Source organism: Pseudopodoces humilis, chromosome 22 (genome assembly GCF_049639895.1).
Source record: "Pseudopodoces humilis isolate 2021_Gansu_Grassland_sample_001 chromosome 22, ASM4963989v1, whole genome shotgun sequence".
NCBI lineage: Eukaryota > Metazoa > Chordata > Aves > Passeriformes > Paridae > Pseudopodoces > Pseudopodoces humilis.
In genome coordinates, this window is record NC_142221.1 from 1088996 (window position 1) to 1113794 (window position 24799).

The following is a 24799-nucleotide window of genomic DNA, read 5'->3' on the forward strand; positions in this document are numbered from 1 at the left end:
AGTCCCACAGAAAGAGGAAGGGAATGCCTCCAAGTGCTTCCTTCAAGCAGTTCAGGGCATGGCTCCCTTTAAGCACACTCTGGTCTCCTCTATGCTCTGGAACAAGTCACCAGCTATTAACTGCAATCAAAGTTTGGGTCAGCTCTCAGCGCTCGTGCTGTGCTTGGAATTATGTTGCATTCACAGCAGGAACCAAAACCAAACCAAAATTAAAGTCTCGGGATTCATTTCTTCAAGTTTGGCAGTGTACACTATGGAATAAACTGGGAGCATCCTCTCAGTGACGAGGGAACTGGCATCCTACAGTCACCAGATAAAGGCAGAAGACTGCAATTGCTTTGCTTTACTGTTTACATACATTCCTCTCTAAGTTTCTAAATTATCACCAGAGTAAGGCAACACAGGAAGAAAGCAGACAAACAAATGTTCCAATTAATCAGCCACTGCAGCCTCCTCTGTTCAAACTGCTTGCAGCCTCTCTTTGCAGGGGTCTGATAAACAGAACCACTCCTCAATACCCGTCCCAGTGGATGGGAACACTCAGCTCACCCCAGGCAGTGGAGCAAACACCAGTGCCCTGCACTGTTTGCCTGACAAAGGCAGCACAGTCTGCACACAGGATTTGTCCCATTTGCCCAGTTCCCACCAGGAACATCGCTGCTTCCCAACTGCTTTACACGCGAGCTGCAAAGCGAGTTCCTTGACCTGTACAGACAAACCGCTCTCCCCAGGCAAAACAAAGGTGTCAGCACATAAACCTACAAAGCACTTTTTCCTCATTTTAAAATAGAAAGGAATCACAGCATTTCATTCACCGTGCCCATGTGCCTCCTGAGCTGTTCTTGAGCAGTAAGAAAGTCTGAGCAAAATCTTTTCTAACTTGGAGTCACCATTCACAATAGAAGCAGCACTTCTAACAACATTTTATGAAGCAAATACTACAAAACTTTATTTTTCAGAAAGAAATCTACACTGAAATAAAGGACAATTTTAGGGTTGCCTTTCCTAAATCATTAAAGTATGTGTTTACACCAAGAGTGCTTAAGTGTAAATTAATATTTCAAGCACGTGCCCAGAAATATCTACCACTTCTGAACTTGAAAACATAAATAAATGTTAGCCAAAAGCGAGGGGAATGTGCTCCAGCCCCTGCTGATGCTGGGGGTGATGCTGCCCATGCCTGGACACCTCTGCTGATGTGTTCTGGCACTGCCAAGACTGCAGCTGCACATTTACATATGCAATGACCTAGATTTGCATGGGCTAGCACAAGCCATCAGACCTAATTAAAGTAACTGAGCTTTCAGAGAGGGCAGGAGATGTTTGTTTACAAAACAAACCAGGAATAATCCTCAGGTGAGCCCAAATGGTACCAGAAAGTTCCCTACTGATCACAGGCCACTTTTCCTTATGTTTAAACTTAACCTTTCCTTAACATAAGCAGGACACTCAGCTGAGTCCCCTACAAGGACACACAGAACACCTGAGGAACGTCTTCCTTCTCAGAGTAACACCCCTCTAGTCTGGCCTTACACACATTTCACTTATTTCATCACTTTTGACACGGGGCACTCTGTTGTTTTCAAGTCCTTCCACAATTAACCACCACCATTTTTCAGGAAGCTGGCAAAGAACCAATCTCTATTCATTCAAACAACTCGTGATCTTTATTTCTGCGAACCTCAGAGTTTTCATGTACAGATATAAATTGTGTGTGGTAGGACACCACCAGCATCTTTGGACTTGTTCATTAAAAATACATTTTCTCATTTTTAGGACAGATTTAGGCTCAGGTTTCCATAAGTGCAGTAAAATCAAGTCCCTGCCACGACAGATTAGGAGTCAAGGTCAACAATGGAGCTTGAACTAAAAAAAAATAAATAAAAAGAAGAAAAGGGGAGGGGAAAAAAACCAACCAAGCAAAAAGAACCCCAGCCACTGGACACTATGAAAACTGGGCTGTTTGCACGTTTCTGTTCCCAGAGCAGCTGTAGGAAGGGCACAGTGTGGGGAGAACTTGTTTTGAGACAAAGGCTGTTCTCTTCATGCACACAAGGAAGTCTCATTCTTCTCCAACTCCATGAAAAAAAATAGCGCCAAAGATTAAAGTCAAAGAATTCCTCATGCGAATGAAAACCCCATTCATATTTAAGAAGAAATGCAGAGATTATTCCAAGAACAAGCTCTTCTGGATATCTCCTCTGGCACACATGCTCTGTGAGATGGAACCACTGGTACCAGAGCACAAATTCCAAAGCTGGCAAAAGCAGGCAACAGCAGCCCTTGCCACAGAACTTCAGGGAGAATTTTGCCAGGGCTTTTTAACATTGAATTTTGAGGTGTTACAAGACTGTCTGCATAACAGAATTAGTAAGGTTTCATAACACTAAAAAATCCCCAATGAAATAAAAGCTTCAGTTATCTTGTACACACCCAAACGGATTTGGGCAAGGATTCCTGGGAGTCTCCACATCCCAGACTATAAAGGAACCCAAACACAGGGGAAGGCAGGATTAGGAAAGTTCCCTGCTACAGATTTGCTCCTTGGATGTAGTTTGTACTTAACAATCCTCCATGCTGGGGGCTGTCTGTGGCAGAGCCACCAGAGGCACCTGGGCAGGCAGGAACACAAATCCCCAACTGAGCAACTGGAGATTCCACAGCTCCTTCCACATCCTGCTCTAAGGACAGGCAGGGAGGACACCCACACACCCTGAACACATTTGTTGTATTTTATTTTTCTTAATGAGTAGTTGTTCAGAATTTGTGTTCTGGGATGGGGATGAAAAGTGTTTTCTTAACCTCCAGAACAATTTGTGTTTGGCCAATCTACCAAATTTACCTCTTTGTCCAGGGAAAACCTGAACAGCCCTGAGAGAACTGGGGGAACAGCTCTGCCTGCATCTCTAAGCCCTTGTTTTGGGCCAGGGAGCACCCTGAGAATGAAAACAAAACTATCATAAATCCGACTCCACTGCAGAGCCAGGCCTGTCCTCTGCTCCCCCAGGGGGAATCCAAGCCTGAATGGGCTGAGAAAGGGGAATGTTCACTGCTAATTGCACAATACAGAAACCCAGAGTGCTAATGTTAATTAATAATAAAGTCAGTTGTTTCAGTGCTGATTGGCATGTGGAAAACAGGCACCAGTCAGCCCTGCACAAAGGGCTGCAGGCATTTAGAGTATTTGTAATCAACCTAAAAACTGTTAAGATTAGTTAACAAATGGTTAGAAAGTCAGACAGTACAATCTTCAGATGCCAATAAAAGCATCTTTCCTGTAGAGCCATGAAATGAAATATTCTTTAGAAGAGTAAAAACATACTTGCCCAATTAATTTTCTGAAATCTCATTAAAAAATTTAGCCCGACTAAGTCATACACTTCTGACCTGAATTTTAATTATCTTTACGCTGGATATAAGGTTTTTTTCTGATATTTGCAGTGCATCATTAATTTTAAAGGAATGGTTTCCTTGCTTCTAAAGTGCATACTTCATCTGAGTGACATTTACTGTAACTAATTTCACCTTTAAAAGACATCTGCAGTGGTACTGGGGGAGCTCCAGCCCCTCCTGCAGAACAAGCACACATTATAAGCAATGATTTACTATCAACATCAGTATTTCAAACCCTTTTAGTATGTCCAAAATTATACACCTGCCTCCATTCAATAATGCCTACCTGAAAAGAACTTTGCATACTTTGAGGCTGAAATTCCAGTGTGAATTTATGAGAACACATTAGAACAGACTGATTAAAGAAGGAACTTCTAAGCTTGCAAGAGATGAGGAAACTTTTAAAATATGGATTATCCTTCAAACAGGTAGCCAAGTAATTATTGAAGAATACATCAGGTTTTTCAATTTGAGCTTCAGAATTAGACTACACAGTCATAAAATATCCTTCACCTGACCTGTTACCTGAAATTTAAAGTTTGCTGAAGAACTTGGCTTAAGTTTCAAAGTTTCAGCATCCCAGTCAGCACAATTGGGATCTATCCTGATACCCAGATATTCTGTGCCTACCTAGACATTTGTACTACAACATGATGAGGGAAAAGAGAAAAACCAGCTTGGAAACAGTAGGACAAGGTGATGTTCAAAAATAAATTAGAATTACCATAGAAATAATCTCTTAACACCTCTGCTGCTAAGATGTGAGTATATAAAAGAGTTATTTAAAAGTGAGTTACTGTATTTATTTAGTACAAAAACTAAGTGAAAAATTACAACTCTATATTTTTATACCACTGATTTACTCCTAAACAATTTTTATTGCTTACTGCTATAAACACTAAGTAATCTGGAGACTTAATAATTAACACCTTCACTCTGAAACATTACTAGAAAATGTTCTCCCTCTTGCTGATGAACTTCCTTGGGGTATTTCTGGGTAGGTATGAGAGCCAAAAGCCAAAACTGTGATTTTGTTGGACATTTAACATTTTTTTGGTATTATAGATAACTTCTAAGTATCCAGCATTACTCAAAAGATTTCAACTTATTAACTAAACTACAGCAGGTAAAGACAGAAAGAAAAGCTTGACATGCTTACTCATATTCTGTACTGGTGAGTTATAAAACAGAAACAACACTTCTGTCAGAACTGACTAAAAAAGAAGCTTTAGGAAGCAGCATAATTATAGGAGAAGCTTCTGGGAGAGGAGCACGTTGTCGCTGGTCTTTTGGGGGATGGCACAGGAGTTTGTACTGAGAGGGATGGAAGGAAGGGAAGGCCATCCCATACAAAGCTCCCTCCTCATGCAAGCCTCTAAGAACTCATGTTCTGGGGTTTTCTGCTTAAGTTTTTAATCTCTGCCATTAATGACATTTCTCATAAGACCAGCTTGGTCCTCCCTCCCACAAACTGTTACACAGCTTGTCTGCATTGTTCAGATTTTAAGAAGAAAGAAAGGATGTAATTTCAGGTTCTTCCAAGTAAAAAGGACCAGAGCTTTAAAAAATTATATATAAATATATTCCTGAAAAATGGAAAACCAGAAATATGTCATCAGCAACCCTATCATGCCACCAATGTAAGGCTTTTAAACACCACCTTTTTAATATGCATTTTTTCCAGTTCCTTGGCAGACTGCATATTTTTGTTATTCAGGTCTTTTTACGTTACTTTGACAGCAAAACCAAAGGAAGCCTTCCTGCAATTCTAATTCCAAATTAGATCATTCTCAGAACAGTTTACTAGAGCCCTCCATTAACAGAACTTGGGTATTACCAGAGTTGAGGGGAGGTTTCACTGAACAATGACCATACAGCAAAATGAGCCCACTCAGCATCAGCATCACAGCAGAACACAGATTATTAGCTACTAATTACACTTAACTATGTCATTACAAATTCTAACATGTGCTCCAAGATGCCATGAATGTATCTGCTGCACAGGAACACTTCCTAATCTTGTTCATGAAATAATTACAGGGGCACTATCCTGCCAAATGAGGCAGTAATTAACCCTAATTGCTCAAAATGCAACTGGCTAATTCTAGGAGATTAATCAAGGGGATTCAATTATTATTAAATGACTTAATATGACAAATTGCTACATTAGGAGAGGGGGCTTTGCTCCACACCACGGTACTTTCCCAGCAGTGCATTCTGAGTGCAGAAAGCCCCCCTGAGCAGAGCCTGTTCTGGGCACTGCCGGAGCTTTCCCAAGTTCCTGCCCCGAGACCCCGGATCCCCCCTGGGCTGCACGGTGGGAGCAGCAAAGGATCAGCCACCCCTCCCCACGGTCACAGGCACAATTCTCTTCCTTCTGACAGCTTTCCACCATGCTTTTGGCTTGTTCCTTAAAATAACATCGGGGCAAAACTGAATTGCTCTGATCAACAGAAAACAGGCTGAAAAGTCAAGCAGCCAGAATTCACAAATTCCACGGACTGTGGGCAAATCCTGGTTTTAACTCCTGCAGAAAGGCAGGAAGAGAGAGGAGCTGCTGCAGTGAAATTTTATTATAGTATGGACAAAATACATTGTAGGAGGAGTTCCAGAGACTCACAGGGAAACTACAGTTCCATGTAGAATGAGCTTTTTCTTTTATTTGGTGATTACTTCTTCAGCATTTACTATGAAACTATAAAATGGGATAAAATACATTTACTCACTCACAATCATCTACTCTTCCTTTCTCCAAAGAATCAAAGACAAGAGAAAGCCAACTCAGTATGTTTTCATAAGATGATTTAAAAACACATGCTTTAAGCAAAATTCAAACTATTTCCTTTTTCTCTTATTATAATCAAAAAGAGGGTTCAGGAAACTCTGGCTGGCTGGCAGAATCCCAAACTGAACATTCCCTAAAACTGCTATAACTGCACTAAATACAAAAGGAGGGGGGCAAAGGCAGCTAAATGCTAAGAAATCAGGAGATCTTTATAGAATGAAGGTAAGAAAAGACAGAGGGACAGGGATCAGAGACAGGTGCACTTACCTGAGGATCATGCTGGAATTCCTGCCCCGGCAGCTTGCACAGAGGGTTGTTCTGGTCCCCGAGATGATGAGGATGGTTGTGCTGCCCTTCCATGGTACCATACCAAACTCTGCCTCTCGGTTCTGCTGGGGCAAAACAAGGGAGACATTGGAGTCTCGGTGCCTCTGTCTGGGCCCTGCTGCTGGGCTGCAGCAGGAGCCGAGCGCTCCCTTCCCCGGACACTGCCCGGACACGGCTCGGACACGGCCCGGACACGGCTCGGACACGGCTCGGACACGGCCCGGACACGGCTCGGACACTGCCCGGACACGGCCCGGACACGGCTCGGACACGGCCCGGACACGGCTCGGACCCGGCCCGGACCCGGCCCGGACACGGCTCGGACACTGCCCGGACACGGCTCGGACACTGCCCGGACACGGCCCGGACACGGCTCGGACACGGCCCGGACACGGCTCGGACACGGCCCGGACACGGCCCGGACACGGCCCGGACACGGCTCGGACACGGCTCGGACACGGCCCGGACACGGCCCGGACACGGCCCGGACACGGCTCGGACACGGCTCGGACACGGCCCGGACACTGCCCGGACACGGCTCGGACACGGCCCGGACACGGCTCGGACACGGCCCGGACACGGCTCGGACACTGCCCGGACACGGCTCGGACACGGCTCGGACACGGCTCGGACACAGCCCGGACACGGCTCGGACACGGCCCGGACACGGCTCGGACACTGCCCGGACACGGCCCGGACACTGCCCGGACACTGCCCGGACACGGCTCGGACACGGCTCGGACACGGCCCGGACACGGCCCGGACACGGCTCGGACACGGCTCGGACACGGCTCGGACACTGCCCGGACACGGCCCGGACACGGCTCGGACACTGCCCGGACACTGCCCGGACACGGCTCGGACACTGCCCGGACACGGCCCGGACACGGCCCGGACACGGCTCGGACACTGCCCGGACACGGCTCGGACACGGCTCGGACACGGCTCGGACACGGCCCGGACACGGCCCGGACACGGCTCGGACACTGCCCGGACACTGCCCGGACACAGCTCTGTCCGAGCTCAGCCTGCCAGCAGAGCCAGTGCTCAAAGGGCCCAGGGCAGCTCAGAGCCCCCCACCTGCGGGGAGTGCCCAGGAAAACCACCAGGATCACCAATATTGCTGGAATTGTTTCACAAAACACAAAAGAGCCCAAAATGGGTTTATTGGGTCAGTGGTTTGTTACCTACTAAAGACACTGCTTTTGTCACCTCTAACACTAGCTACCGTCACTTCCCCAAGGACTGTGGTCCCCAGTCACTTAGGGGACATCCAGAAAGCTCTGCCCATCTCCATTTGTAAAACAAAAGTGACAGAAAGTCCCTCCAGACTGTTGCCACTTTATTTGGTCAGAAGATAAACCCACGATCTTTCTTCCCCACCCCCAAATTACAAGTTTTTATGCAGACTGGCAAAACACAGGAAGCAGAAGCTACAAATCATATTGGATTAGATGAGATTGAAGTGTTGTAGGAACAACAGACAAAGAAAAATTCCATAAATTTATTCCTTTGCTGCAATTTCAGGCCAGCCCAACACAGTAATCAGAAATGAGAGCGTGCTCCCCTTCCAAAATGGTACCAGAACATGCAGAAGTTGTAGAGTTGCCCAAAAGAGGTGTCCACAGAGGGCAGCTGTGGGACATGTCCTCCTGAACCTGCAGAGAAAGAAGAGACTGAACACACCTGGATTTTCCAGCCCTTCTAGGAAACAAAACACATACCTGAGCTATTTGTGTTCAAGCCTGACTTGGGGACAAACTCTGGTAATTCTACCAGCTGCTCAGGGAACCAGGACTGGATCACAGCACTCCTTACTCCACACCAGCTCTGGGGCCAGGCCCCAAAATGCAGTCACAGCATTTACAGAACAGCCACAGTAAATACACCCACACCCCTGGCCCACAAAGGGCCATACACAGGTGCTGGTTATCCCCTACACACACCCTGGCATTCCAAGTGCACCATTCCTGTCCTTGGCACTGACTGAAGCCTAACGGTGACATGGGAAGACTTAGTGGCCAACACAAGCATTTGCAGAAACTTATTTCAAGAGTTTTGGCAAGTATTCACTCAGTGAAAGAACACAACCTGACCTCATTAGTGTATTAATAGTGCGTGCCTGGCACTTGGGCAATGACTAAGTCTTAATTTAAAATACAAAGGTATTTTAAATATTTGTGGGAGTGGGGGAGAAAATATGATGCAGAAGAATTTCTGCAGCAAGTAGTGCTCAATTCTTTAAACAGTTGTCTGTGAAATAAACCCTTAGCTCTGGCAGAACTTTCCCAACACCAGCTACCATAACACAGGGGGAAAGCAGAGAGATGCTCTTCTCGTCTCTCAAGCAAATGAACTTTCACTCTGACAGTCACTGGACAAAAGAGCTGCAGTTCCCTCCACATTAAACAGGTGAACACATGGGTTGCTCTCAATAAAAACAGTTTTTCAAAGTCAGTACCATGAAAATGCAGTGGGGGAAGGAGAATCACTGCTAGTATGAAGAAGTTTGATTTTAAGGTCTTTTCAGTCTCAAGCTTCTGTAGGTTTACTAGTAACCAGGTGAAAATACTTAGATAAAATTGTCTCAACACTGACATTAAAGTGCCCTATGAAATCCCTACCTTATGTTATACTGCTGGAACTATCTTAATTATTTTATTACTCAAGATTTGGAGAAAGGCTGTTTACTTGAAGAGAGAGTCACATGTTCTCTCTCTTCCAAGTCCACACGCACAGAGCAAACCCTGGTTCCAGCACCTGGCTGCTCAGCCCTGAGCTCCACAGGAACCAGGAGGTGCCACATTCCCAGCCCCAGCAGGGAGACACATCCAGGCAGTGCCACTGAGGTTTCTGCAGCCTGACACTCACCCAGCCAGGCATCCCATGTGTCCTGCCTTCAAAAGGACTTCAAACCCAGGGAAGGGATCCACTGCTGAACACGGGAACCTGAACGATCTGACCACAGCCCAGGCTGGGCATTCCCAGTGGAACTGGCACTCCCCAGCTCCAGAAGGAAACTCAAGGACAGTCCCTTGCTGGGAGGGAGCAGCAGGGGAGGGCAGTTCACAGCCCAGGAGAGCTGCCACGAGCAGGGGCAGGATCTGCGCTCAGGCACTGCTTGTTTGAAGTGCTACAGCTGGAAGCAGAGGAAGGAGTAAGAACAAAATAGCAGCTTTGAAAAGAGCCAGCAGAGCTCACATGGCAGCACGGAGCCGCTGACACCTCGGGACAGTGTGTCCTGCCCCAGGCTGTCAGCTCAGCTATTCCGGGCCTTGGCACTGGGCAGGGACAGTGAAGGGGAATCCCCAGGAAGGGGCTTCACAGAGGATCTTCAAATAGCAGCCAACAACACACAGGCACTGTGCTACATCACAAAAGGCACACTCTTAACACTGGCCCATTTTCACCTGACATTGTTCTAACTCTGCACTTTTCCTTTTATTTCTGGTTCCAAATTTCCTACAAAGGTCTGCAGTATCACACATTTTCACACTGGGATTTGACTATGACTGTAAATCAAAACATCTTTAAATTGCATGAAGCATCACATATCTTTCCAGAAAGTGAATAAAAGAACAGGATCATCTGGAAAAACAGGACCACCATGGGGAAAATGACCACAACCCACATGGGATGAGCAGCTCCTTCTCCCACACTACTGTCACCTTACTGCTGCACAGTTATTACTCCACACAGCAAAACTCACCTTACTGCTGCACAGTTATTACTCCACACAGCAAAACTCACCTTACTGCTGCACAGTTATTACTCCACACAGCGAAACTCAAGGGTAACCTGGAGTTTTTCCAAATACAGGGAAAACAGAAACCCTCTTGTGCAGTCCAGCTCCCCTGCTCATTCCCAGCTGCAACTCCTCTCTAGGTACCTGAGTGTCCTTACACTTCATCTCTTGCACCTAATCAGTAGAGAGCAAAACACAAAACCCCATCAAACCCTTGATACTTTGCAGGTACCTGACAGGTGGGATTCTCAGGGCAGAACAGCCCAGGGCACTTGGTAGCAAAGGCCAGGATCATTAGTTAGGAGACACTCATTAAGGAGCAGAACCTCATCAGCATCCTGGCATTTGGTCCCAGCCGCCCCGGTGCCCCGGGTGCTCCTCGGTGAAGCAGCTGTGACCAGTCTGATCGGGTATCACCATGTGTCTCGGGATGCCTCCAACTCAACTGCAGGCCAAATTATTTGCTCCCAGATGTATAATCAACATGACAGGACCGTGCACCTCTCGAGCAGGCAGCAAAGCAGCAGCTTGTGTTCAGTGTTACAACCGTTTTCTGTACCAGCACTTTTCACCTTCCTGTAAGACTCACCAGCTGCTGCGTGTGCCCAGCGCTCAGCCCTGCTGCTGCCCAGCCCACACACACACACACACACTGTACACACATAACCGAGTGATAAACATACATATGTGACACATACAAATCTGCTTTCCCCCACTTACTGCACGCCTCTCTTATCCCCCTTCCACACAGGGACTTGGGGGAGCCAAGCAGCTCTGTTTGGGTACCTTGACTAAAACAAAGCAAAACAAAATGGAAACACATGTATGGTTCCAGAAATCCACAAGCTGATTAAAACCAGTCAGGTGTGTGACTTAACCTACTGCACAAATGTCCATTTTTCACCACCCAGGGCACTGAAGTGCAGCAGTGCACACCCTGCGGATATTGCAGCGACGCCGTGCCCTGGGAGCCAGGCTGCCACTGCTCACTGCAGGCTCCCCAAAGGCTGCAGCAATGCAAACCGGTTTACAGAATAAACACAACCACATCAGCACCACTTTCTTCCTCTCCACTGCCCAATAATATTCTTCCTCTTCCTTGCTCATAAAATAAATCTGCCAGGATACTCTATGAGATTACCTATATATTTAAATGATGATCTGGGCTTATGATTACATTATCGCTGTGGTTCAAGGTATGTGCTCTGGGGAAGGCAGCCCAGTCCTAGGAGAGTATTATTTTCGAGTGACTTTTATTGTCCATTACTTTACACCATTTCTGTCACAGCTATGATGTCTGGTAGGAATAGTTCACAACAGAAATATCTTTGTCGTTAGTATTCTCATTGCAATTTAGTCAGATCAACCTTTAAATCTCATCCATCATACTGAAGAGCTTTGGCAAAGTGAGTACAGTAATACATGCTTCCATGCAAAACCTAATTACAGGCTAGGTTAAAAAGCCTACCCCATTCCTTCTGCAGTGCAAGGTGACAGGAAATCCTGAGCATCCCTTGGTTTCTCACTCTCCCTTTTTGCTGGTGAAGTGCGTAACCCGTTCATTACAGCAGACTGATTCTGTCTGGCACATGACAAACTTACTTGAACCTAACAATTAAACTTCTGACAGCATTTCCAAAAGCAGAGAGTATTTACTGTAAATGCCTGACAATTTTTTTCCTCTCTGCTCATCTCTCTCAACAGTCACCTTATGATGACTGGAAATTACCATAAGCAAATAGCAGTCTAACATCCAAAAAACCCCTCATGTTAATGTGAAATACACACCTGCCAACACTGAAAAAATATGAATATGAATGTTAAAGGAAACAACATGAGGAACAGCCCTGAAATGCTTGAGGAGAAAACCCTGCAAGAGCACAGTTAGAGAATGTGATTTGCTAAAAACTGCCCAGCAAGAGCTGCCTGTGGAGGGTGGTGGTCATGGCCACCCCTGCTCTGAGAGGGACTGGGGCCTCTCTCACCAACAGCTCTGGATGCACCGAGGAAATTCAAGCAAAAAGTGTTAAACAGTCAGGTAAATCACCCAGAAACAGTTTCTGAATTTCAGGCCTAGCATAACAATGAAACTGCATTTATAGATTCACACACACAAACATTCCAGTGTGAGTTACCAGCAATTTTTAACTCTCTGGAAAGGATGAGAGTCCTTGTAACAAATTGGCCACTGAAGAGAAGAACAGTGGTTTAGCCACACCTCACATTTCAGAGAGCTGCACTTACCCTGAGAGCAGGTGCAGATGGGTTTCTGTTAAGACTTGGTGCAAACCAGATTTTCAACAGCCAGTAAGGGATGGGCTCCTCAAAGACCCCAAATCCACTAACTGAGAGTTTTAGTGAAATGGCTGAAAAGCCCTGGAGCTTTTTCATACCATGTCAACAACTGATACTCATTAAACAAATGCTGTGACAGACACCATAATTCACTGTTCCATACCTAGAAGCAAAATGACATTAAGTCAACTATTTAAAGCTGTGCAGAGTCATCTCTCTGTGGATGTCAATAAAACAAATGCTTCCTGCCAATAATTAACTGTATGAAATATCCCACTCTGTTTCAAATCACTACCTACACCCAGCTCAGGTCCATATTCCCATTCTAAGCAAGCAAGACTTTAACTTCATATACTGTCTTCTAGTTTGGGGAAAAATCCAGTACAATGGCTTGAAAATAGCAAGGTCAGGATCACTGTGTTTGAGGATGCCACTTGAGCTAATACAACACTTTGAGAGAACATTCTAAGTGCCCATCTCTCACCAGGCAGGCAGGTAGTTTATTTCTAATTTTAATTTTAAGCTTTTTAAAAGTTTTAACTGAGTTAAGGGTTGGGTTTTGTTTGGTTGGTTGTCTCCTGTGTTGCAGTACCGGCTCCCTAGAACCTGGTCCTACACCAAAAAATGTAATTATCTAAGTCTTCTGGACACATTTCAGATACTCTGCAGATCCATCCAAGGGATGGTTTCACAGGGCTCCTATTAAACAACTCCAGGATCAGTGCCAAGAGCACTTGGTGATTTATACTTTAAGGTAAATATTCCTTTTCACCAGCTGAACTAGACTTTTCCTACCTCTTCTTTCACTGCACTCAATTTCCTAGTACAACACCACATGTAAATATTTATGTGTGATGTTTGTGTAGGATGTAAACATCAAATACATATTCACATCCAAAACTGAGGATGGATAGCAGTCAGCAGCGTTTAAAGGGAAATACTTCCTCTTAAGAGAGGTGATGCTGTGACCATTGTACAGCAACAGCAGGTTGCATTCTTCCCCAGCCAGTTTTCACTTAGGTGTGAAACAAGCACCTTTCAGATTAAGGATCAACCCAACCTTAATTTATATTCTCACAGTTGCAATTTGGAGCCCTCCAGAAAATTCACAGTATTCATTTTTATCACCTTGGAACCATCAGAGCCAGATCTCTCAGGCCACCACCGCTGCTAACAAAACACACGTCAAAAATAAACACGTATCAAATCTACCTGGAATTTTACTGTATTGCTTACCAAGCATGCAACAACATGCTCACGTTTTAATTTATAATGCAATAAAGCTTTCAAACACGAAGCCAAATTATTTAAGAACACTTCTGTTATCCTTCTTGGAATTCATTCATTTCTGATGAAGGCAAGATTAAATATAGGTTGGAAATATATTCATAACATAAATGTTCACAGAAGCTGCCAGACATTTTCACATCATTAAATGCTAACTGAAATGAGTCCCATCTCCCAGAGCCACGGAACACACGCTGTCTGTACCAGCAGTGCCACCTCCGTTCCAGGCTGGCTCCTGGCACAGGAGGGAGTGAGCTCACTGCGCCCCAGCCAGGTGACAGTGACAGCTGAAATTCAGCTCCACTCTCCAGCAACATCTGAAGAGCCCTTGTCAACACCAAGAGCCAAAACTCAAGCATTTGGGCAGATGGATTGTTCTGAGGCTGTGGGGAAACCCCTCAATCTAAACCAACCGCTAAAATAAGTTTCTACCAGACACAAACTGCTTCCCCAGCTTTAGTAACCACCCATCCCACACAGGAGCACAAGTGAGCAGACCATCTACAAAACCAGAACTCAGATCCAAACTACAAAATGAAGTTTGAATCAGCTCTGCTGCTACAGCCCGAACCCTGAATGTGGAATCCATTCAGCCCTGCCTGTCCTCAGAAAGTTTAACAAACGTACAACTTTGAATCCTAAAGTTTTCTACAAATCTTTTTGTACATATGATTGGAAACACCACCACTTAGCACTTATAAATATATTTTAATTAGAACACTTCCAAGCGCTCAAGAAGTATTAAGCAAACTCACAAAAATACTTCTGAAATACTGCTGTAATTTCAGAAATGTTTGAGAAAGGCAGATCAAAGTACGAGAGCAAGCCCATGTCAGATGGGCTCAAAATCCACAAAACCTGCTGTAACCAACGCTGCTCATGCAGCTTCTCCCTACAGCCATGCTGTTGGCCATTAAAGACTCAAGTTATGTCTCAAATCCAGGGAAAAGGAAAGGAGGTATGTTCCCCCAATTTCAAAACATCAGAACAACAGCTTGAAGTATTTACATTTCCCATAATCAGAAGGAAAAGGAAATGATGCTGAGAATTGTGCAGTCCAGCCAATCCAAAGATTCATGTGATTCAAATCCAAAAGCAACTTCAAAGCCACCTCATAAAACTCTACCCAAAATGTGCAGGCAGCCAGATGTTGGCATTGCAGGAAGAGCTTTCACAGCATCTGGATCCTGCAAGCAACAGTCAAAGGGGAGCAGAAATTCTTCTCCACGTAAAAATATTTCTCTAGTTACAAAAATAGCTATGCTAGAAATGTAGTTTGTGTTTTTTCTGCCCCAAAATAACTCGTTCCAAGTAAGACTGTATTATCAATAATGCTACTAAATAAAAATCAGCTCTGCTCCACATTCCTGAGTATCTGGAACCAATGGCACAAGTTTTCCAGAAATTAATGCAGCTCTTTAGTTCATATCCCCACTTCCATATCCCTGTATGTAGCACATCTCCATCTCCCTTCCCACAGAGGCACAGCTGTCCTTCAAGAACACGATGCATTCACCAGTACCTTGCAGATCAAGGCCAGAGGGTAAAACAAAGAAGATCTGTTCTTTATAATGTCTGCAGAGCTACTTTTATTACATATTTTGATGACAGACAGGGTTAATGAAGTTCTTGCAGAGAACTCTCCCTTTCCTGGGCTAAATGCCCAAATTCTTTCAGGATTCACAAGACTTGTCTATTTAAATTGGTCCAATTTTTTTTTCCCTACAGAAAGGCCTGCACAGAATGTTCTGAAGAGAAGCTGGGAATTAACCTTTCAAGAAAATTATAACTAAATGTGCAAGCTCTGGAAAAGAGACAAATCACATCTCACACTGTATTCTGCCCTCTGTAACAATTTTCTATTGCTCTAATAAGCTTCAGTGTTGAAGCATAAACTCAGTAGTATCAGATTATTAAAACCCATGAGCTTACTCATGGAAACAAGAGTTCTGCCCACCCTGCATTTCCTTCCCAACCTCCCCAGTGATGACACCTTATTAATACCTGTGAATAACACACTACTACTCATCAAAAGAAATTTTTCAAGTCCAGCAAAATCCAGGTGCAACTATGCCTGACCAGGGAAGTTGGAAGCCATGTGGCAGAACAAGCGCAAAAGCAGAACAGTCCCTATTCCTGCATTAGTGATGAAGCAGAAGAGCTAAAATAAGACATTACTTCAAAGTGCAAACCAGGAGGACTAAAAGTAATCCCTATAAGTCAGTCACAGAGTAAGTTATTGCATACCTTAATATACAAAGAACTAAGTGCAAACACAGGTAGAGAACCATCCCCAACACTGTTTACTCTTGGATGGTAAAGTTCTTACACCTGACATAATGTTATAAATTGAGTAATTGACCCACAAGGAAGTAAAGAGCTCAAGAGAGTTAAAAATTACCCTATAAATACCATAAAGATTAACAGGTTTGTAATACCCACCCAAGAAGCGCTTACTCTAAGTAGAATGATTATGAACACACAGCAAGAATATTTACTCCCTGGCCCTGAGTTCAGTATATACAGACTCCACAAAAGGCAGCACTGCTTCTTAGTACAGTAACAGCTGAGAGTCACTCCTTAGGTTTCCCAGTTGATTAAAGGGTGGCACACAGACACTCAGTTGTGACTTACTTGCTTCCTTAAAATACAGTCATAGATTTTAAAAACATTTTAAATGTTTCTTGGGGGTTTTTGCTACGGTTTAATATTTTTGAGACTCATTTTTTACAGCTCTGACAGAAGAGCTAATGAAGCACCAGCAGCAAAAAGAATGAAGCAGAATCTCCATGAAAGAGGAAGAAATTTTTGTGTTTATGTTTGATATCTACGTACCCTGAGACCCTCCTCTTGGGGAGAAGAAACCTTAAAATACCTACAAGCTTTCCTCCCCGTCTCCTCACTGCAATGACAGAGATTTGCCCCAAGAACCAGAGCCCACCACAAACCCTCCAAGAGAGGCTTCACATTCATTCACATTCCTATGCAGGAAAAAAAAATGTTCCAACCAGGAGAAAAGCCACGTCCCTTCAGGATGGCAGCAAAAAGTGTCCACAAGGTTAAGAACAGGACAAGACACTTCAACTGAAATTCCTGAAAGGATTGTATTGAATGTACTTTGAAGCTGCCATCTATTCTGTAGGTCGGCATTCCCCAATTATTGCACCATCAGAAGCAATTTTCCTCTCCAGCTTCACAGTTTAAAAATCACCAAGTTAAGAAAAAAGTTACTCTCCCAAGTCAAAGGGGACAGTTGGCTCTAAGGAAAGAGGAAAGCTTGGAACTTGCGTTATCCTGGACCACTTGAGGCAGGAGACGGCGGCGTGTGGGATGCGAGCACCACTGAGCAGGGGTGGAACAGCTCGGGCTGTGCCAGCCCCAGCACCCCCAACTACCCAGCAGTGGCTTCCCTGGCAGCAGGGACTTCACCCCATGCACACCAGGAGTTTTTACCAGCCCGGTGAACACTGCCCACCTCACAAGTGGGCTTCCCAAAGACCCAACGACAAAAGGAACTGGAGAACAGGATCTGTCACTGAGCTCTGCAAAATGAAAGACTTGCAAATCCTCCCCAGGGTGTGGAGCAACACCTGCTCTGTCAGCAGGCTGAGCTGGGACGGGGTCACAGCCCTTATCAGCACGGTTTTCGGTCTCTGCAATACCACCCACATGGTGAGGAGATCGTGATTCATCTGGAGACACTGCGTGGAGGAGCAGGATGGCAACAGCCTCCCCCAAAGGGACAGGACAACCAGTCCTGGAGAGTCCTTGAGCTGAAAGGTGGGAGGATGCACTGAACCCAGACACTGCAGCCTCCCCTGGAAGGTCCCTCGGGTCTGCTGGCGGTGCTGCCCTGGCTGCTGGGGACACTGACAGCCACTGGTTTGGGAAAGAGCTGTGCAGTGCAAAATGTTAGTGCCCTGCTCAGAGGGGAATCTCTGCCCTTTTCTCCAGCACTGCCACACTCGGGTTGATCATCCTTGGTTCCTCCAGTCTGGTTTGGGAGAGGTTTGAGCTCAAACACCCCCACACATCATCCTGCCACCAGCAACAGAGCATCAGGAGCGGTCCCTGCCTGCCAAGAGGGCTCACTTCCAAAAGGGGGCTCTGGAACAGCAGTAGCAGCATCTCCACACTTGGGAAATCAACATTTCAGCACCATTTCCAACTGATGTTACACGAACAATTCATTCATCCCCTGACCTCAGAAAAAAGCCTGTTACACCTTGAACTGAGACGAGCCCATGCAGAGGGGCAGCCACATAAAGCCTCGGGGAGCTGAAGCGAGCAGGGACCACTGCACCACCTGACAGGGAAAGCTCAACACTTCACAGAGAGAACTGCTTCAGACTACAGTCCAAACCAGTTGGTTTGATAAAATAACAAAATAAATTGCCTTCCTAAATCAAATGCATTGATCTGTCCAGACTGGTGCCCAAGGTCTGTCCAAGGGCAAGGGATGGGCTGGCATCTACTTTGATTCATCATGTGAAGCACAATTCAAAGGTTGGAGTCCAGAACTGGAGACCAAAGTCACTCAAAACAAATAAGCACAAAAACTTTAAGAAGTGCCTTAGAACTGTAAAATGCCTGTAAATAATCCAGAGGGGTTATAACAAGAAAGACAGAAAGGAAATCAACATAAAGGAGACAGCTGGACGCCAACAACAGCAACAACTTTGTCATTTAAGAAGAATGATCTTACCACCTTCTGCACTTTGTGATCTGACATGTCATAACTATTTTAATAAGTTTATAATTGCCATGGTGAACTAGCTCATAGAACAATAAACCAGCACATTCAATTTATAATATCAAACTTCATGCAGTTCTGTGCTAAAACTCAATTTCTGCCATCTTGAGATCTCAGCAGAAAACACTCAACCTTAAACCTACTCTTTTCCAAACTTAGTTACATCTGGACTCTACTAAAAATGTGGATTTGCTCATAGTTTCTAAACTATCTGATTTTCTTGGGTGAAACACAGTACAAGCACAGGACAGACAATACCACCTGATCTTAACACAAAACACAGCGGACTACAGAAGCCATTAAACTACCTGCAAGGCCTTTTTTTAAAGATGCAATAAATAATACATCTGACTGCTCAACAAGCATCTGTGAGGTTTCAAGAATGCTTTGGAGTACAAAATTCCCAGGGTCGCATTCACTTACAGCACTTGGTTTCAAATAGATACGAGTCTGCTGTCGGTTCACTTAAATGTGTAACAGGAAACTCAAATTTGACTAAAAGGTTGTATTACATTACTACGGGGTTTATATGGAAACCTTTTTAGAAGGAAGAAGCAAAGGGTTGTTTTCCTCTCCCATCTGCGACAGACAGCTGTTCACTGCCTGGAATCTCTGATAGCAGACACTTAAAGTAGCACCAAGCTGAAGTAAATAATTTAGAAATGTAATTTCTTTAATTGTACTGACACTGTAAAATTATTTGCAATTTATGGTATCATGCCATGATATAAGCCATGTCACAAGACTTAACACTGGAAGTTACATATACTGTTTTAATAGAATGGAAAATACAGCTTTTTGCTGAAATATTTTAAAATGTTAAAAAACAATCCAAGAGACTTCTCATGTCTGGACAGCAATGGAGCTTACAGTGAGTCCAGATGTTTAAATACTTAGCACAGGTTAGAACTTGAAATGATCTTTGTTCAATTCAAGGTGCATATAAAAAATATGCCAAGATAGAAAAAACAGTTATCTACCTGTAAAAAGATCTGACAGCTTCAAAGGCTTATGCATTTGAACCACTATTAAAAAAAACTCCTTGTGCTTTTCTGGTTTTAAGCAAAACTTCACTTCCAGGCTCTAGAACTGTCACTTGGTCACACACTCAGAACCTCAGTTCCCCCATCCCACGTTTCAGCCAACTCAAGCCAGCAGCTCCCAGCCTGGCTTTAGAAACACATGCCTCCTCACCACCTCCAAAACCTGTGAGAAATAATATTTGAAGTATTTTATGCAGTTTAGTTTTCTATATAATATAGATGCACTGCAGCAATTCCAAAAAGCACTATGACTTTTAAGTCAGACCTAAATCTAGATTTTGTATGCAAATGTTTTGGCTTCTGGGTTTTTTTATTCAAAAAGAAAAATACTGACTGGGCCAACATCACCTCTCAGTTTGAACACTTTGAACTCTTCTTTCACCTCTTGGATGCTACATTTTCCTCCATTTAACTTTAGAGACACAGCTCTGCAGTGAAACACAGAATTCACAGGTGGAGAGCCAGCCTGTTCCCAGAGCACACATCCCAGACCCAGAGAGCAGGCTTGGATCCCTCAGTCCCACCACGGGAAAAGGCAAGGACACAGCTCAGGAAAGCACCACTTGATCACAAATCACAGAGCAAAGCATTCAACTCCTTTCCTTAATCAAACTCCTTCTGGCTCCTCGGTTTTACAGCAATTACGTGAGCTGAGCCAGCCACAGGATGGGGAACCCTCCAGCCCGGCGGCACCAGCTGTGTGGGGTGAGCCCAGGCACTCAGGAGTGCCTGGTGCTGCCACACCGAGCCTTCCCCACTGCTCCCATCAGCTTTAGATAAACTGCTCTTATCTCCCAGCGCTCCCTGAGCTGCCAGCCGAAAGCAGCAGGGCCCTTGCTGAGTACTGCCGTGTGCTTGTGCTGAGAGCTTTACAAAGGGTGAGCACAATAAGCACGGCTTAACAGCGATTGGTAACAGTAAGAACTATTTTCAAGGCCTCTGCCTTTAACAGGCCAGCATTCACTTTGCCCATTTTAGACAACCTTTAACTGCCACACGATTTCGTACTGGGAAAGGCCACTCTGTCTGGTCCATGGGGTGTGGCACAGGCACAGAGCCTCCTCTGCCACCGTGCCTGTCCCACAAGCAGGAGCAGAGCAGGTCACTGTTCTCTTGCTGCAGTTTCAGCATTTTCAGTGACAAGTGGTATCAAGGCCATCACAAACTATATTTTAACAGCATGACTATTTAGTTTTTGCCTTCAATATTACAAGATTTTTTTCCTGCATCTTGTGTTTATACTGGCTACAACTACACATATCACATAATTTCCTACAAACAACCCAGTCAAGCACCTGGGGAGGTGTACATTGGATTAGTCACCATCTGCCTATAAAAGGTAAAACAGACTGGTCCAGTGAGTTTCCAAGAGAAATGCAGGAGTGTGTGTCATGGGCAGAAGGGCCATTTGCGACTTCCCAAACCATAATTCTGTGCTCAAGCCACACAAAGCATCACGGCCACTCTCTGTCTATACAAGTGCTGAGCAGTAGTAAAACTGTGCAAGTTGCAATTAGAAACAGGTTCGTTCAGTGGTGAAGGTGAGCCCTGCTTCTAAAATGAGGTTCCATGTACTTACTGCTCTCATTTGCTGAAGATCACCATGAACAACCTCTTTTGCAACAAGAACCTCTAAGAAAAGTAAGTTAGAATGACAAAAACCAAAGCACAAGTTGGGCTATTAAATCCATTTTCCCTAAGGACCCATCTAAGCTTTCATTTAGGACAAAGCAAATGTCCTGTGAGCCCCAGATTTCCACTTTCATCATTTCATTTTTGAAATCTTCCTGCAAGTACTTCCTCTGCTCCTCCAGCCACAGTCCATTTTCTTGCTTTAAATTCAGACTGAATACATTTGATTTCTCCCACCTGCCCCAGCTGTTGGCTGCAGCCACAGGGGTTGGTCTGTTCTGCCAGGCTGGTTGCTGCTAAACATTTTTCATAGCCTTGAGGTCAAATATATTTCACACCACACAAAGGAGTAAAAGATGCTAAAATACATCCACTAATTAATCCTTTACACATCTAGATAGCTTCAGAAAGGGGACTTGTTGGAAATCACCCCCATTTTAGAGCTAAGAGAGCAGAGGCAGAGCAGGAGAAAAACCCACATGGGCATTTCTGGCCCCATTCAAACAAAAACACTCATTTTATTCCGAGTAAACAGCTCATTCAACACACAAAAATACTTTTTCAAGCCATTTCAAGAGCCATTCAGACCAACAGGTAGGTGTGAATAAAGCCCCAAGACACAAAGCCTCAGAATCTCTCACTATTTCCTCCAGTACAGCCTCAATAACTGCAAGAAATTTGAAAAAGCCAGTGTATGCTCACTATTTTCAGTGTATATTTCAGTGTTATAAAACTTTTTAGTGACATAAAACTTTTCAGGCAGGATCACAGAGGTCAATACTGAAAGAAAATCTGTTTCCCAATGTGGGCTTGGGGTTCAAGTTATTCATCTGTTTTTCTCCTTATAAAATGAACAGTGAAGAATCTGAAAAAACTCACATTCCAATTATGCATCCATCCTCTCTCACAAAATACCTATTTGTCAAGAAACAGAATTCCAGAGGAAGGAGGGGGAAATGAAACAAGCAGAAACATTCTATACATCACAGGTGTTAAGAAAGCAAAAGTTTGGTTCTGCTCTGACAATTCCTTTGGGGTGACAGCAGTCACTCACACTCCATCTAGAATCTCACTTCCCACAGAAGATGCTCTTTTTCCATCATAATAAAAGTTTCTCACAGCTCCCATCTTTTTTAGGTCTCTAAGACTCAGAGCCAGAGGAAACAGGCAGCAACAGTCTTATCTAAAAGCAGTTCCTTCTTTTTTTTTCTGTTGTTGCTTAACAGAATATGACTGTCACAAAGAATGTCTACAGGAAAAAAAACAACAGTGGAAAGAGTTTGACTCAATGTCAAGAGATGTCTCAAATGTAAAAACTACAAATGCTGCAGAAGTTAAACGGCTGCTTACAGTGATTCACAAAAAAATGAACTTTTAAAGGAGACACAGAACTGACAGCAAGACAGTCACAATGTGTCAGGAACTTGCATCACTGGACTTCTAATTGCTACAATATTTCCTATCAAACTACTTCTCCTGCAATAATGCCATAGGCAATCACCATAGGCAGAGCTATTCCATGTGTGCAAACAGGCAGACAACAGATGGGCTCAGAAACCCACCGTTATTCTAACCAAGCATAAATCACACTTTGGAGGGAGGAACACGTTGAGGGGAAAAGATGGTATTTGATAGTTCAGCTCTACCATGTGGTCTCTCCGAAGCCATGTGTAATCCCCCGGCACTGGGGTTCCCGAGCGGCGGAGCGCACCCCGGGAGCCGCGACGGGACCAGGGGATCGCCAGCAATCGATCTCGGAAGACCCCAGCGTGAAGCAGCCGCCCAGGGTCTCGGGGCCCCCCGCACACCCCGGGACTCTCTGCGCCAGCCGGGAGCCTCACCGAGGAGCCAAACGAGCGCACCCCGGGCTCTGGAGGGCAGCGGCGCTCGGAGGGGCGCGGGGCCGGGAACGGCTGCTCCGGGGCGCGTGTGCTCGGAGCACAGCTGCTAAAATGGAAAACCCCCAAACCTCCCCAAACCTTCCGAGCGACACCAAAGCGCACAAACGCTCGCACGTCTGTAGCACGGTCTCAACTTTGCTCAAGTGGCAAGGCCGCCGCTCGGCCCGTCCGGCGGCAGCGGGGCTGACCCGCCCGGTGCCGTTCCCGGCCGCTTCCCCTTCTCGCCCGGGCACGTGCGGGCCCCGCGGCCCGGACCCCCCCGTTCCCACACGGCCCCCGGCGTCCCCGCCAGCGCGGCCGCTCGATCCCCCCGCCGCCCCTCGCTCGGCCCCCGCGGCCCAGCCGGGCCTGCCCGGAGGCGCCGCGCGGCGCCGGGGCCCGAGACGGGCGGGCGGGCGGGCGGACGGACGGACGGACGGGCGGACACACCCCGGGCCCGGCCCGGCGGAGCGCAGGGTCCCGCGTGCTCACCTGCGGGCGGCGGAGGCGCGGCGGTGCCGGCGCGGGGGCGCGGGAGCCCCGCAGGACCGAGCGAGCGGCGCCGCGTCCCGCACGGAACTTCGCCGCGCGCGCGCCCGCCCCGCGCTCCCGCGCACGCGCCGCCGCCCGGGCGCGCGCGCCGCCGCTGCTGCCACGCAGGCCGGGCGGGGGCCGCGCGCGGGGGCGGCGCGTGCGCGCTCGGCGCCACCTGCGGGCCCGCACCTGGAGCGGCCCCGGGGCTCCGGCCCCCCTGCCCGCGGCTCGCCCCGCCCCGGGGCCCCTCCCGCCCCGGAGCGGGACCCCAGCGCCGGGCCGGATCAGGCGTTTCGCAGCCTCGGGCCTCGAGTGCGGCACAGCCGAGTTCCTGCACGAACCGGCCTGAACGGGTTTGGCTCCCAAATCTCTCCGGCTTTTGGGACTCCTCAATCCACAAGTTAGACGTGTATGAGTACCCGATATAAATTGAATCTGAACTTGAAATTCAGCAGGTTTTTTTCACAAGTGAACTCGAACTTGGCAATAAACACAAACCTAAGGAGCGAGGCTCAGCAATGGTCCCTGTGTGGCGGCGAGGCTGGGGACCGAGGGAACTGCTCCTGTTTTGTCAACTGTTGTCACTTCTGTCAGACTTGTGTGGAGATGTTTGCTGGTACGATGGAAACTCCCAGCGCTGGCACAGCACAGTGCTATCACCAGCGAGCCCTGGAGCAGCTCACAAATGAAACACGCTGTGCCAGCAAAAGCACCTTTGCCGCTGTAACCACTTCCACGCAGCTCTTTGCTAGTTAAAATACTATTTTAAAATACTTTTTTTCCTTTTTAATCACTCCTGTCAGGCAGACGAGTGCCCTAGCAGTGAGCATGGAGCCAGTCCCAGCAGGGGAAGTCCACTTGGACTAAGGCCGGGCGATGGAGCCGCGCTCCCGGCGGGCCCTGTGCTACGGGACAGAGCTGGTTCCACCCCGCTGTCCCGGGCCCTGGCCTCGCTGTTTCCCAATCCCTTCAGGTGTGCTGCAGCTGTCTGGAGCAGGTAGTGGCACACAGTGACACCCTGCCCCGCAGCACAGCGGATTTGTTTTGCGCGTTCCCTGGGAGCAGCGGGAAAGGCCCCGCTCTGCATTCTGTGCCCCACATTCCTGAACACGCAGCTTCCAAGGA

The 24799-nt window shown here is 46.3% G+C and overlaps 1 protein-coding gene across 1 annotated transcript in view; it reads right to left on the bottom strand.

Annotated features, from left to right (window-relative positions):
- Positions 1–23732, bottom strand: part of NEK6 (NIMA related kinase 6) — a 47822-nt gene extending 24090 nt beyond the window's left edge. Inside the window, exons 1-2 of the mRNA XM_005529168.3 lie at positions 23633–23732; positions 6446–6567 (exon numbers count right to left, since the gene is read on the bottom strand). Of these exons, the coding sequence (XP_005529225.1) occupies positions 6446–6538 (93 nt within the window). The 5' untranslated portion in view covers positions 6539–6567; positions 23633–23732. The remainder of the gene's footprint in view (positions 1–6445; positions 6568–23632) is intronic.
- Between the last annotated feature and the right edge of the window lie 1067 nt (positions 23733–24799).